At 32.0% G+C, this 16,817-nt stretch overlaps 2 protein-coding genes across 2 annotated transcripts in view; both read left to right on the forward strand.

Annotated features, from left to right (window-relative positions):
* Positions 1-16,817, forward strand: part of LOC126771678 (uncharacterized) — a 75,424-nt gene that overhangs the window by 40,391 nt on the left and 18,216 nt on the right. Inside the window, exons 5-7 of the mRNA XM_050491691.1 lie at positions 2,591-2,704; positions 3,146-3,294; positions 3,751-3,858. Of these exons, the coding sequence (XP_050347648.1) occupies positions 2,675-2,704; positions 3,146-3,294; positions 3,751-3,858 (287 nt within the window). The 5' untranslated portion in view covers positions 2,591-2,674. The remainder of the gene's footprint in view (positions 1-2,590; positions 2,705-3,145; positions 3,295-3,750; positions 3,859-16,817) is intronic.
* LOC126771694 (uncharacterized) overlaps positions 1-16,817 on the forward strand; it is a 207,146-nt gene that overhangs the window by 3,805 nt on the left and 186,524 nt on the right. The gene's annotated exons all lie outside the window — the stretch shown is intronic.

Here is a 16,817-nt window from a genome sequence, read left to right on the forward strand (position 1 = left end):
TGTCTATGGGCGTTGGTGACCACTTACCATCAGGTCCATATGCTCGTCCGCCTTCCTATTCTATAAAAAAGACTATCTTTTTATTTGAAGTTTTAAGTATGAAATCAATTGTTAGAAATGCCAGCTTTTTTTATCACGATGTCAATTTGTAAATATATTACTTGAAAAAAATTGTAAATAATTTCATTGAAGTATTGCGTAATTATAGTTTATATTAATTCTTATAACATTTTGTACTAAAAATTTTAGCAAAGGTTTTTGGTATGTTATATACGTTTTTGTACACACTAATAACTATATCCCCAGATATTTTTATATTTCCTAACTTAAATTATATTTAAAAAAAAAAGGTTAATATTTATAAAACTGTTTTCCGTGATGGATTTATATATTTTATTGCAAATAGTTGTAAGTGATATTTCATCATAATTTACTTTGATTTGAAGTAGAAAGTATTTTAAATGTATAAATAGTAATTTAGTTCAGATTAAACCTATTGTAAACATAAGGTCCAATTTTTACCGTATTGTTTAGAAGGGATGGTGATACTACTATATATTATTTATGTATAATTGTATATATTATACATTCTTTAAGCATTTGAATACGAATAAAATAAATACTGTACGTCTTCATGAAAGTAACAACAAATTTAAGTTAGTGCCTAATTTCGAGTCTACACAAATTTTGATACCATCGCTATGAGATTTCATAGCACTCTCCCACCAGGGGGCTTATTAAAAGTAAATTGCGAAAATTGCACCGGCAAATGTGGCTCGCCTCTCGCCGCACTAACCAGCTTACAGCAGCCAACACAACTAGATCCCTCGTAGCACAATCCATCTTCTAATATAAGGCTCTTTAATCCAAGCGTTGATTACACATCATCCAATTTATCTGGAACTACTGTAGGTTGTTTCAGCCATTGAAACAAAGTTCGAATTAACTGGTTAGGGTTCGCTCCCTTATGGTTTTGTGATGGGTAATCTTTGAGTTATAATACCAACGAAATGGGGTTGTAATGATGTATTATTAAAGCCTCATGTTGACAGCTCGGTTCTAGAGGATAAAGGCTTATAGATTTTTTACTGTGTTGTATTTTATGATGTTCATAAAAGTTAGATGATGCTTTGCAATTTTAATGTTTTCCAAACATTTTGAACCATTGAAAAAATATTCTTAAAATTGATTTAAAAAGATTAAAACGATTTTTGTAAAAAATCCATCCTTTTATTTTGTTTCTGTTAGAATATATATTGCTAAAGTTGGTCGATGGATGTAGAAAGTAATCTTTGTCTTTGATCACTATCTTATATGATAGGAGTAGGTATATATAATAAGTCTCTTATCATGACGATCGCCCGAGGCGTTACGGCGTGATTGTGAAATAAACAAAATCAGTGTAACGTTTAAGTGCCAATATTAATATAATGTTATGCTAATAAAACGAGATCTCTTTAACCGCTGAATAATTAAAGCCTAACAACTTTAATATTATTTAATATCGATAGTGTCTACAACATATATGTGGAAATAATTCGATATATTCAAGATAACCGAAACAGCTGATTTTCTTAAAGATTTAGGATACAATAAGTATAAATGATAAAATAAACTGAATTACGAACAGCTATCTACAACGTTCTAGCAAAATAAAAGTTTAGGAATCTATCAATAAAGTACATAACAAAATACAGATAATTCACAACAAAATGTTTAGACCTTCTTCCATTATAATTATCTAAGTGGAAGAAAACAATAACACCTAAAAAACGAGCTATTTAATCTTCCACATTTACATATTTATAAAACTTGTATCCTTATTAAAAAAAATGACGAATACATAACATGAAAAATTTTACTTTTTACTCTTAATAAATAATCACATAAAAACAATAACAAAATTAGTCTGTAAATCACGATCAAATAATGACGGTAGCAAAAGTAAATTGTGTGCGCTCAAATTTATATTAACCTACCTGATAATATTAAAAAATTGTAGTGATATGAATATATATATTGAAAAAAAAATTAAAGGCAATTTATAGCTGAAAATATACATGATTTTATTTATATTTGCTAATAGAAGCGTCAATATGACTAAAAAAGTATAGTAATTTTAAATCTCATTTTAAGTGAACTGTGTAATTTCTTATTAATGTCTTTAACTCCAATGATTATTGGAACTAGGGTCAGAAAATACAACATGTAGATTGCGAGTTCAAATTCAGGCAAACACCATGGAGGTTTTTATATTTATATAATTTATTTATTATGCTGGGAGGTTAAGAAAAACACGCTGAAGAAATTTGCGTCCGTGTGTTATATAAGATTGCCACATTTGTGTCTATCAAATCTGAAGAGAACAGTGTCATGGAATAAGTTCCAAGCCTTCCACTTAAGAGGAGAAGGCCTCTGCCAGTAGAAATACATTAACAAGATGTTATTATTTACTTACCAGGCTAATATTATATAGTTTTTTATTTGAAATTATTTAACATATTTTTTGTTAACGATGTTATAATATTACTTAAATCAAGTCTTAAAGCGAATGTAAAACTTGATCTATAGTAATAATAATTATGAACAGGTCTGGTTTCAAAATCGGAGGGCTAAATGGCGGAAAGCGGAGAGGTTGAAAGAGGAACAACGGAAGAGGGAGGGCGCTGAGGTGATGGCCAAAAGAGACCTCGCTGACGACAAGGTATATCTCATATTAATGACTTAATTTTAGTGTCTTGAAAGTTTAAATTCGTATGCTTTTAACTATTGAGATTTGTATATATGTACATGTACATATATTTTAAAATCACAAGGGTACTTTCTCGTACTAGTCTATTCAAATATATAAATTAGAGGAGGTTCTTTGTTTGAATGGTTTAATCTCAAGATCGACCAGTTTGAAGAAATATTCACGTTACTATATATATTATCACGTTACTATATAAACTAATTTTGATGAAATTTGATATAAAGCAAACTTGAACCTGAACTTTAATGGGGGAGGTCCCCTATACCTCTAACATGCAGGTAAAAACTAGTCTACCATAAATTCTTTTATATAATTATCTGAGTTTTGTAACACATATTAACAAAATCTTGCGTTTTTTTCGTACACGTCTCATTCAACTATTGTGTTTGCCAGGGTTCTTCAGAATGTGGGATGTCGCGCGGGTCAGGGGACGCGTCGCCAATGTCTGCAGGCGTGTCGCCTCGCGCGTCGCCGCCCGTCACCCCGGGCTCGCCACGCCGCTCACCGCACCGTTCGCCTAACAGATCTCCGAGACATGACAGGTAATCATGTTTGTTGAATATTAATTCCATTCAGTTTTGTTGTATATTAAGTAGCTCTAAAGGTCCTACAACAACCAATAAACGTCCCACTGGGCTAAGGCCTCACCTTTTTGAAGAAAAGATTTACAGGTTACTCCACCACGAGTTGAAATTTGTTGATTTTTAAGCTGGATATGCATATATTTAATTATATTTGATTGGCTCTGTAATTAAAGGGTGAAAAAAGTAACTACTGATTTCCTTGCCAGTTGATTTCGGTAGAATTTACATTAGGAAACGATGGTAGCTTTAATTCAAAACTGTAGGATAACGATTAAATGCGTGGCTTTAATAGCCTGCTTGGTTAAAGTTTTTTTTTTCATATTGATTTAGCTTCTACTACCTATATAAAAACGAACACCTTAGGCTTCGAAACATTATATATGGATAGTTTTTTGTAGAAAAAAATCATTACAGATCGGAGGCGAGCTGTGCCTCACCAGCGCCGTCAGTGGGCAGTGCTGGCTCCCGGGATGCGCCACCAGAGCCACGGCCGGCGCATCACATATTTTCACCATTTGACCAGTAAGTGGATTGTAAATGTTTATATACGTGTATTTTATTACAGGATCACTAACCCTATGAGGTTTCACATTGGGACTTTTATCTGATATAATTCAATCATTCCATTTTAGCTTTAATTTCATTTAAATTCACCACATAATAAATTTCAAATTAATAGATATTTACTAGGTGGTGGCTTTGTGCAACCCCGTAGGTAATGTTGTGTAACAGTTTCAAGGGTGAGTGATTCAGTGTAAAAAAAAGTACATTACAATCAGGTTGCCTATTTTTCAGTCCACCTAAATACTATTTTATAAAAACCTATTTCATAGAAAAATAAAGTAAAGGAAGATCATAAAGAAAGTGTGAAGATTTTTTTGTTTCCAAGGCAAGATATACATAGGTAAGTAAAAGGTATTATAATTGTTATGTTTGGATCAAATAATTAGACCTCTCCGTCTTATCAAATGTCTTACAAACACATAAGCGTACAGTAACCAATTTAATTACTGGACCAAAATGAATCATACCCAATTCCGTAGCGTGTGTCGTCAGTGCCGGTGGTCGAGTTATGACGATGGGTACATAAGCTACCCACAGCTATCCGAACTGAGTTTTCGAGGGAATCTAGCGCGTATACCAACGATATAGAGGATAAATTGCATTGCACTATTTAGGTGTTAGGATGGGTTGTTCAGCAATTACTTCATTAAGGCTACTGCGAGCGTTAGTCTAATGAACGGTAATAATGTTGCGCTGACGCTCATAAATGAACGGGTTAGAATAATAGAGGCAATAAAGAAAATTTTTCGCGTTTAATTTACGATAGACCGCTTCTGCTTGATAGGTTTAATCTGTGTTTACTATTTGTGATGAAACATTGATTTATAAATACGGGAGATTTACCTCCCGAATGTTACATACATATATACACGTACACATTAAAAAAAAGTTATGTACATGATTCGTATATTCGTTTAGTTCATTTTCAAGTATTATACTAAGACATATATGTCTCTTTCTAATAACTATAATGCAATTATTTTGAAGAAATACTATTTTATCTCGAGTAACTATTTCACTCACGCTTTATTCGGATTATACAAATCTTTTCTTTACAGTTTGTAAAAGTAAATACTCGTAAAAAGTATATTTGAATAAAATATTTTGAATTTTCATGTTCCTAAGTTGTATTTATAATTCATCTCGTGATGGTGGGTGAAAGAAAACATTGTGAGGAAGCCTGCATTGGATATATCTACCACATGTGTCCAACAATCCCCATTGGAGCACTCTGTTGGGACAAGTTAACCTCATCTCTTCATCCCAGGCCTCAGCCTAGCAATGACATTTACGGACTGTTTGATTGATTGATTTTTACAATTAGTTAATGTTATGGCCTTATTAAGAGCCGAGATGGCCCAGTGGTAAGAACGCATGAATCTTAACCTATGATGGTGGGTTCAAACCGGGCAAGCACCATTGAGTTTTCATGTGCTTAATTTGTGGTTATAATTCATCTCGTGCTTTACGATGAAGGAAAACATCGTAAGCAAACCTGCATGTGTCTAATTTCACTGAAATTCTGCCACATGGGTATTCCACCAACCCGCATTGGAGCAGCGTAGATAAGCGCCATACCTTCTCCTCAAAAAGGGAGAAGAGGCCTTAGCCCAGCAGTGGGACATTCACAGGCTGTTACTATATGGCCTTATTGGTTGACATTTATACGTTACTGATTCGCTCCTCAGGGTCGAAGCGAATATAGCCAATCACAATAAACTTAATTAATAGTAATAAGAAACGTTCAAATCATTTTAACCTTAAATTGATTGACAGTGATTGAAAGCAGCTACGATAATATCTAATATCACAATATTTGGGTCACTCATTGTAAGTCGTTAAAGTTTCCATTGAATTGAGGTAAATAAAGAGTTCGGATTGATTTTTATATCAATTTGAACTTTTATAAAAAAAATGACTGAAAATTTTGTTGAATATACGTTTCAAATAAAAACTTAACAGCGTAAATTATCAATGAGATGGGACCTTGTAATTATATTAAACCTTGCCTAATGTAGCTTACATTGAAAAAGATATATATTTGAAGGCGAATTGAAGTCGGTTAAAAATTAATGTTTGTTTTGTTATTATTTTATGGGTTCTTTTTGCGCATTCAAATAATTATATGAAAAAATTATTTTACATACATTACATACATTTATTTTATTTATATATAATAGAATATTTTTAGGGTGATAAGTTGGTTCTGAATCTCTTTTATTTTTATAGTTGCTAGCCTTGTCGTTTTTATATATTTCAAAATGAATACTTAGACAATAGATTAAAAATTAATTCAAATTAAGAATTTGTTGTTGTTTGTTTGTCTATTCTATGTTCGGCTCCTAAGTTTATACATTCAAGAACAACTTATTTTGAAATAAATTAGCTATTGTTATGTCAACGTTTATTATAGCTAAGGAAATAGAACTAACTTGGTCCCACACAACACCGTTAAAGGTTACTAAGTTCTTTAAATGAATGAATTAATTGTATTACGATTATAACATTCGAATGAATGAATGGATGAATCTAAAATATTAAACACAATTTAGTTAAATGTTGACATCTCCTCGTGTCGATATTAATTGAATTTTGAACTTAAACATCCCGGCTCTACTAAAGTTTATTTAACTTGTCTAAAGATTTACTTTAATCGAATCGAGAGAGCTTACTTACCAATGATCGGTTAGGGTTAAGTTCGTTTCACTTAATAACTTAAGAGTTCGAGCTGTGTTAACATCACAGCTTATTGATCAAATATATTGTTTAGTGAAATAGACAATACATTTTGAGAGTATACTTTTGGATGTATTTAAAATTCTTCTATGAAACCAAAGTTAGAAATATAATAAAAATTAAAAAAAAAAATGTCTACGCGTTTATCTTACGACGCAAGGGAATACGTTTCTAATGACAAAACATTAAAAAGTTTTTAATTCTATTTGAAATACCTGTTTTATTTTTATTTTAATAACCAATACACATTGATATACAAATTCGTCTTCATAAATTGTTTATGAATATAATGTTTATAATAGTGTATCATTGAAAATATAATAATGTTATTATTTTGTTTTGTGAGTCGGTGTGTGTACCGGTCATTCGGATTATAGCCAACGTCGTCCAGTATCCGAACGTTAATGCGTCGAGCGGTCCGGCTTATGGCAGGAATTTACACACGGAATCTGTGAACATGTAAATATTATAATATGTCGTTTATATTAAAGCTTAACACATTCATTCGGATTGATTTCATAATGAATGCAGTTTAATTTGTAATTTTTATCAAATATAGGTACTAAGCGTAATTATTTTATTTTTATAAAAATTAAAACTGTCGTTCGTTTTTTGGCGGGCAGGTTAGCGTGGTTGGTAGATACTTGCCTTTCACGTCGAAGGTTCTGGGTTCGATTCAGGACAGACATTTGTGTACATGAATATGTCTGTTTGTCCTGAGTCTGGGTGTAATTATCTATATAAGTATGTATTTACAAAAAAAAATTGTATATGTAGTATATCAATTTTCTGGTTTCCATAGTACAACAAGCTTTGCTTAATTTGGGATCAGATGGCATGTGTGAATAATATCCCACAATATTATTATTATTATTTAAGTATTCGGAGTACTTAGCAGAAGAAACAGTTAAAACACAGTGTCTGTCACAAAAGGGCTGGTTATCTTCTCGATCAGGAAATAGATCAACAAATAGGAAATATACGTTTTTTTTAATAGAACACGTAGGTGGATGGTCGAATGTGCCACCTTATAATAAGAAGTTACCATCGCCCAATGCACCACGTACCTTGACAACTAAGATGTACCCCTTCTACTTGTAATTACACTAGCTCACTCACCCATCCAACCGGACCACAACAGTACTATCTAACTATAACTAAATATTGCTGTTTGGAAGTAGAATATGTGATGTGTGGGTGGTACCCAAACAGGCTTGATCAAAGCCCTACCACGACGGTTGATATTTACGATATAAACAATATTTAAATTTAAAGTGTCAGCCATTAAACACACTAACAGTTTAATTTTTATTATCTCATTCTCCTGTTTAGTCAGTAGTGACTCATTTGATTAGTCAAAAAAGCGTATTATGATCGTGAGATCTAATTAAACGCGTCAATTAAACATTTCATTTGTACAATTGTACGGTATAATGAACCCGCGACTGTTTCGCGGCAACCCTTTCTCGCTAGGGTTGCCAGCTACAAATACGAAGTAACTACTTTAACGTTCAATAATTTAAAAAAATGTTTTATATTGCTTAATGATTGTGATAATTAGTATTGAGGTTTGTTTGTCGAATTTAAACGTACAATATATGTCGAAATATTTTCTGTATGTCTAATTTAAATATATTATAGTCTTATTTAATTTGTACGAATATAAATACAATACAATATCAAGTCAAATATAAATATATAATACTGTTAAAAAAAATTAATACAATCATGCTTGCATGTGTATATATAACTGGCAACCCTAAAGCCCGCATGCCGGTCTAATTGCCCACATTAATATGACAAATAGATTTACATCAGTCCGTTTCACCCGCGCGCCAATAAACCCGTTCGCGACTCGCGGTAAGGGCACCGCATTCGACCCCGTCCTATTCGTCCAATAAAAGTGACGTAATTACGTCAGAGTGCATTTGGTTTCACATGTTACATACATACTATAAGGCTTAAATTTGTTAATAATGGATTTTATTTTATGTAAATAAGAGAAGTTGTAAAATTACTCGGCACCCCAAAACAAACGACTGTTTTACTGGGATTGTTTGTTCCATTTGTCAATAATCATCTCAAAGAAAATATCAATTTCAAAATTTGCAACTTTTAAAATTACAGGTTAATTGTCAGTTTTAAGATTGGATGTTATAATCCCTGTAACATAAATTAAAAAAAATAAGTTTAAATTGGTGAAAATAAAATGAAATACACATAACATTTCAGCAAAACATACGAAGCCAAACTAATGAAAAGACCTTTGTTCTAAAGTAATTCATTGATTAGGCTCATTTTTTATATAAAATATGTATAGTGCAAACCAATTTGTAACAAAATATAAAAAAAAACTAACGTTTTTGTAAGAATCTAAAGCCGCCGCGTTAAAGGGAATCCACGTGTGTCGATTTTCAGCGGGTTAACAATGTTAGCGCACATTTGTCGACGCGTACGTGTTCGCTAATACCGTAACACCAAGCGATGCCAGATGCTTAATGTGGAAAAACAAGATTAAGCATCGTTAGCTTAATTTATAATAGCGGCCAGTGGCACGGTGACTTGTAATTGAATCTAATATAAAGATTGTGGGTTCGAATCCCTATTTCGTAAAAAATATTTTTAGTTTTTTTTGGCTCTTTGTATTTGAATAATTGCTCAATAAATTTTATTGTATAACTTATCTACCAGGACATATACTGATATATAAATTCCTTTGTCGATCCTAATGTTATAAATGGGAAAATGAGTTTGTTCCGCTTTCACGTTTAAACTACAGAAGTGTCATGAAACTATACACTTTGTAAGGAGTACAAAAAATCACACAGGCCAGCACCTCCCCCGCCGTAATGTTACTTTTATTTTTATTGTTGCTTTCAATTAGATTTTTAAAATTTTAGTCATACGATTATAAAATAGAACTTCTTCTTAAATGCATCTTACAACTATTATATATTTATTTAACATTGTACATAATAATACATATAATTTTATAGGTGTTTCTGATAAAAAATTAAATTCAAGCCTTAGCCTCATCTTAGAATTAATCTCTTGCTCTATTAAGGAATAAAATCGTTAGGAAACTTACATATGTCATATGTATGTGTAGAAGAATAAGCTCCAAAACTTTTCCTCGAAAAGAGTGATCTTAGTCCAGCAGTGGGATATACACAGGCTGTTACTACTGTAACTCAACTCAAAACGCTGTCCACAATTGGGATTACTAACTTTTGGAAAAGTTAAAGTTTCAATAAAATTGATATATCAAAATGACAATACCGTTGATTTATTAATAATAATAGAAAATATTTAAGTAGCTTGGATATTTTTTTGCATATACTAAAGCTTATGTTTAAAGTCATGACAATAGCTCATAAATATATTTTTGAAGACTGATCTATTTTGCATGACTCCGAACTATTTATTTTATTTAAGTTTTCTCTTATAATATTTTTTATTAATTTAATTACATTCGTTCAATTTTCTTGTTTAAATTAAATACGCAGATTGTTTCCGCCCAATTATAATATCAAATACTGCTGTGACTGTGTCCGTTTGTCTTGCTGCTCTTAATCCTTATTCATCTCTGTCGACGTTAAATTGAAATTGACTGTACTAAGATCACCTAATCCCCGTTACAATGGCAACACTGGACGCGCGTTGATTATTCCCTAATTGCTTTACTAGTTAAGTCAATTCGTTGTAATGTCGTTAATGAAACGTTTCTGCGACGCATTTTATTTCATCTCTATTATACTTTCAATTAATTAACGCAAAGTATAATTAAGCAACATAGTTATAATTAATTTTTATTTCATATATTAATAATATTAAAAGGTAAATTACGCTTTGTTTACTACGCGACAATGTTTTTTTTGTAAATTATTTCATAATCCTTACCAATATCGCAAATGCGAAAGTGTGTTTGGATGTTACACTTTTACGTTTTAACCACCAAACCAATACTAATGGTCATGAAATTTTGCATACACCTTGTCAGGGGTACAGAAAAGGAACCGCGGTCGAAAACGACTCGTTGATAAAAAAAATGTAACAAAATATATCAATTTAAAATTACTTATTTATACGTTAATGTATTATGTAGAAGCTTACACAGATTAAATAAGCTGTAAATTGACATTTGAAGCAATGATAAATGAAATCCAATTGTACCTCTTTAGTGTGAAGTTACTTTAATCATTCCGTATTTGATTGTAATATTTATTTAAAATTTTATTTATAAGTCTTAACTTTATAAATTGTTTTATGTGCTACACTTTCAGCAAGCTAAGCAAATCAGTAGAATAATATCTAATTCATTGTTGGAGAAACAGTAGTTCGTCTTAGAATTATATTTTTAAAACTATAATACTACTATTCGGATAACATGTACCTTTAATAATATCTTAAATAATACAAGTGTTACATATATAACTATAAAGAAGCAAAACTATCACTTTAAATTTTACTATTCTAGCTGAAATTTAGTTGAAATATATAATTTGTAAGCAAACTATGTACAGTCATTTTTATAATATACCAATTTATAGCAAAAATACGCCATCTAAAAGATTGTCCTATGGCATTGTATCCAAGAGGCTGGCACTATTGCAGTTTAAATTATACATAAGAATATATATTTTAACAATAATATTATAGTTAAAGCTTGCAAGTTTATCTGTTCAAATATTAACATTGTTTTTAATATAATTATAAGTATAACAACCTATATTAAGAAAACGAATCTTTATAAATTGCGAAAAGATATTTTTCAATGAATACCTAGTCAGAATTAACTTTTTATCCTAATCATATAACAGTACAATATAACCGAAGTCGGTTAAAAACTCAATTCTCTTAGTACATGAAGGCAACTTGATTAGTGGTCATGTCATAGTGCGCATAACAGTAGAGCGGCTCGGTGTTCATTTGTGGCTTTAATTAATGTTTAATTGGGCCAAATAGAGTATCAATTTAGCGGACGACAATTGGATCATGCATCCCGACAGACCGACACAACACTATGTACATACCGAGTTATGTACGACGGTAATTATACATATATTATATTATGGTTACTCTGCTAGGAGTAGGAATATAATTGTTCATAGATTAGTTGAAGATCCGAAGGATGAGTGTTTGGTTTCTAGTCCTTGTCAAGGTTTCATGTCCTGGCCGTTCATCAGATATTTTACTGGTGGTAGGGCTTTGTGCAAGCTCATCTGGGTAGGTACCGCCCACTCATCAGATTTTAGATTTAAGTTTGAAGGGTGAGTGAGCCTGTGTAATTACAGGCACAAGGGACATAACATCTTAGTTTCCAAGGTTTGGTGGCGCATTGGTGATGTAAGCGGTGATTAACATTTCTTACAATGCCAATGTCTATGGGCGTTGGTGACCACTTACCATCAGGTGGCCCATATGCTCGCCCGCCTTCCTATTCTATAAAAAAAAACAACCGCCAAACAGCAGTAGTTTGTATTGTTCTGCTCCAATTCGAAAAGTGAGTGAGTCAGTTTTACAACATGCACGAGAGACATAACATCTTCTTTCCCAAGTTGGTGATGCATTAATGATGTATGGTAATAATTTGGTGATAATTTCTATAGGTGGTGATCGCTTGCTATCAGGTGGCCCGTCCACATACCTGTATTATACATAAATATATATAAAACTGATAAATGTATGAAGGATTAGCAGTGGACATTGCCGGTTTAGTTTCGGACCGCTAGTAATTTTACATATAATTTTAAATTTAATTCCATTTGTAAAATTATTTTAAAGTACAAGTATAAAAGCATAAGAGATAAAAGTTCGATATAAATTTCTAATATAATGGAAACTGCGCTACGTTTTAAACTTAATGCAAGTGTTCAAATAAAATTTAGTGAAAGTGTTCTGAAAAATTAAAGAAAATGTAGTGATTTTTTTCCATCAATTATAAAGAAGTTAAAAAAAAGTTAAGTAGTTTTAATAATCTTATTGTTTAATAAGCACATTTAAATTTAATGATGCGTGCATTGAATTAAACCCGCAATATTTTTTTTTAAGAATCATATATTCTAGCCACTGGGTATTGGCTGTAAATTCAATATACATATTTCAAAAAAATCAACTCAATAAAATAATGTAACGAAGGGAGCACAAGCAAAATAAAAATCACACAAAAATCTCGCGTCAAAATAATCAATAATCATAAATCGTTGACTTCATCAAAATCAGCGTAACAGATTCCACTCAAGTGCTCGGACAATAGGGCGCGTCTACACTCGCCGTAAATAATCGTAGCGACCCGTCGCGTGTTAAAAAAAGCGGAAAGCTAGTCATTAAGCCACAGGGGTGTCGCCCTAAAGGCAGTAGCGATCACTTAACGCTAAATTGAGCCGAAGTTGGTGGATAAACAAAAAGCAAATGACACGCGACTGCAGGAGTACGCTTACTATTGATGCTAAATGTACCGTAATTGGATCTTGGATTTCCTGAAGGCTGACGCTATTGTTAAGTCATTTGGAGTTTATTAAAAGTTATTTATTAATTCAATAGATTGAAATACTAAATTTTGTTTCGTGATTTATCACGCCTTTAAGTGTAAGCTATTTGAAATATTAAAAAACTTAAATACTATATTTTTAAAGTATTTTATTATCGAAATAAATAAACAAATCAGTTTAAGTATTCGATATATGATATAAAATATAGTTCCAAGACTAGGTTTTTAAAATATGATTGAAATATCTCAATTTTAGAACCTATTCTGAATTTAAATGTAACGGTCGTAAACATTGAACAATATTGTTATAATATTCGAAAAAACAACCACCGTTGGTTGTGTAATAGCGCGCACCCCGCTGCGCGCTCCAGGCGCGGACTCTTAGTTTGGCGAACACGTGACACGCGCGTGCCACCCGCCTGTGTGTTCTTGTCTTTATATTTTGACACGCTGAACAGAAGCGTAGGAGCTTTGTGTTCGTGTTAAAATGATAATGTCAAAGGCAATGATTGACTTACTAAACCAATAACAATTTAGATTAAGATCTTTTTATTACACAAATATACATATGATAATAATAATATTATATAAAACCCATAGAATGTGACACTCTCACACGAGCCGCGAAATTACGATCCAAATTTAAAATCGCATTTGTGTTCTAAAATGTATTTTACGAGCCTAAATGAATTTATGTTGTCAAGTGTAAAAATTACAGTTTTAAATCAACTAAGTAAATATGTAAGAACTCTTTTGAAAATTTTAAATCGTAAAAAATAAAGATAAAAACTAAAAAAAATTTTTTTCGTAAATTTTAAGCCCTTAACCCTTTCGGAGATTAGCGACGCCTGCATACAATGAAACAACGTTTAAAGTGGTAACATAAATCAGTTGCTCACAGTCGGATTGAGTGGTAAAACGACCACCCTAGCTGACCGAATGCGGGCTGCGAATCATACAGTACATTCAAAAGGGTTAATCGTTAAGTTTAAAGTTAAAAAATAATTTAATACGCCTCCTCACAAATTTATTTCTCATTATCAATGAAGGGTCTCTAATAAGCTTTAATGTTACTTAAGCTTACTTTTTATTTATATAAATTATGAAATTTAATTTTATTATTGACTATTATATTTTAATGTACATAATAAAATTGTATATAAAGAAATTTAACAGTATTCTGATTATCGAAAAATATATATTACCATTTTTATTCCTTCCACACAACACAACACAACCTTGTTTATTTTATGTACACATGTAGGTAGGTGTTTTTTTGTGAATATATACATAAAGTCATAAGTGAACTGGTGGTAGAGTTTTGTGCAAGCTCGTCTGGGTAGGTACCACCCACTCATCAGATATTCTACCACAAAACAGCAATACTTGATATTGTTGTGTTCCGGTTTGAAGGGTGAGTGAGCCAGTGTAATTACAGGCACAAGGGACATAACATCTTAGTTCCCAAGGTTGGTGGCACATTCTTAATGTAAACGATGGTTAACATTTCTTACAATGCCAATGTCTATGGGCGTTAGTGACCACTTATCATCAGGTGGCCCATATGCTCGTCCGCCTTCCTATTCTATAAAAAAAAAGTGAATATGATCAATACTAGAAAAAATAAACGTAGAACGAGATGAAGCTCCTAAAACAAACTGAATAAGGTTCAGAACTTATCTCATAAATCAGCAAATTAAAACGCCAGTCACAGAGCGTTACGAAGTTAGGAGTTCGTTAATTGTGTCTGAACCAAATAACAAATTATAATTTAGCTAAGTTATTTGCGCAGAGTTTCTCTATCGTTCCCCGCAATTTGCATCGCAATGCGGACGTTATGGTTACCATTATTCCACTCTTTTGGAGACAATATTGTTATTCTTCTGTTTTATTACCGCGCTGTATGTATCCTGATTAAAAGGACTTATATTTAAAAAAAATATTTATATAAAATAACTGTCTCTTTTGAAGTTAAATAGCTATTTGCGAGTTACCAATACCATTTTTTATGCGTGTCTTACTGTCTTTTTGCCCGGAATGATCTTCAAAACGGCTAAAAACTACAAATGCAAATACGAATTATTTTAAGGAGTATTTCGAGGTACTGTATTGTTTTTATTTTATCAAAATCGGTTGTATATCAAAAGTTATAACAACTTTAAGTTCACGTGCGTTTGTTTGTTGACCAATATCTTAGGATCTGGTTGTAATACTTTATTCTTTTATTATTCTTACTTTTTGTAGACATATGTAAGTTACTTTGATTGAACCAACTCAAGTATTGAGAAGTAATGAATATTGTTTGATATTTAACTGAATCTTATCACAGTTATAATTAGAAAATTCATAAAATACAATTTCATCCTGGGCTTATAATATTTATACGCTATGAAATATCATTATTAAATTTGTTCTGTCTTATTTTTCTGAACGTAGTTTCAATACTTAAGTAGATTTTATGTTTGAATGTAATACATTGCATTATTGAAAGTGTTCGTAGCATGGTCTCACTACAAACGGGTGGCGAGTAAGCAGGCACTTACAAAGTTGGCATTTGAAATAATTCACGTTACTCCCTCCCAAAGACTGATTTACCTAATAAAAATTATGCTGATCCATTTACGAAACTCATCACTTCCAGCTAGCTAACAATTGCACACCACGCTTCCATTCCATTTACTTTAAAAGTCAAAAATCTTTATTCAATATAGAAGTTACACTTACTTATTGATCGTCATAAATCTACCACCGGTTCGGAAATAAACACCTCAGACCTGAGAGAACCGGCGAAAGATACTCAGCGGGATGATTCTATCCTTATTGTATATAATATTTTATGGCGCAATGATAACAAATTTATTATTTTGTATTGAAATACTAGGAGTTAGATAAACCTTGCGAAAACGTAACAATTATAAGTTAAGACTAATTTTGTACGTGTCACTTCCTTATTACAGCATTGTTACGAGCCCTAGTTACTTTAGATCTGATAATTTTTATGAATAAATAAATCCCAGATAAATAACAAAAAAAATGTCATTTTAATCAAATTTTGTATTGTAAAATATTGTAAAAATTGGAAATAAAGATAAAACCGGATAATATAAATTATATAGTTATTGAACTTCGTCAATAGATAAAGTAAATTGATATTTAAGTTTTCATGAAATATAAATTGCTATTTCGGTTTACATATATAAACTTGTTTCTCATAGTAGGATCCACTTGTGTCAATATTAAATTTTTCTAGCCTATTTACGTAAGCACACACGAGCGTTGAGAGCAAACAAGCAAATCTTCAAACGAAGAGTCGCGAGGACGTCAAAGGCACGAACGATTCCTGGCAAATTGCATTTACGCGTCCCACGGGCGAGGCCTTATCGAATTCTCTCTCAAAGAGCCGCCATTTTTAAAACTTCCATCTACTCAGGTAGGATCGGTTCAGGGTACGGCCAATTGTGGTTCCGCTTTGTTCTTTACCTCCTTTATAGGGTTGACGAAGTTACCGAGTTTCGGCGCTCGAATAATTTGTGTTCCCGGCCGCGCGATGCGATTACGCAAGTTTCCCGGAATCCGATTCGACAGTTTCTAGAATCGAATTCGAGAACCGCTTCGATGGATCGAATTGTTGACACAAATGCTGTTCTCCATTATAATATCATACATGCAATGATCATTCAAAAGAAGAATT

Source organism: Nymphalis io, chromosome 11 (assembly GCF_905147045.1).
Source record: "Nymphalis io chromosome 11, ilAglIoxx1.1, whole genome shotgun sequence".
Lineage (NCBI taxonomy): Eukaryota > Metazoa > Arthropoda > Insecta > Lepidoptera > Nymphalidae > Nymphalis > Nymphalis io.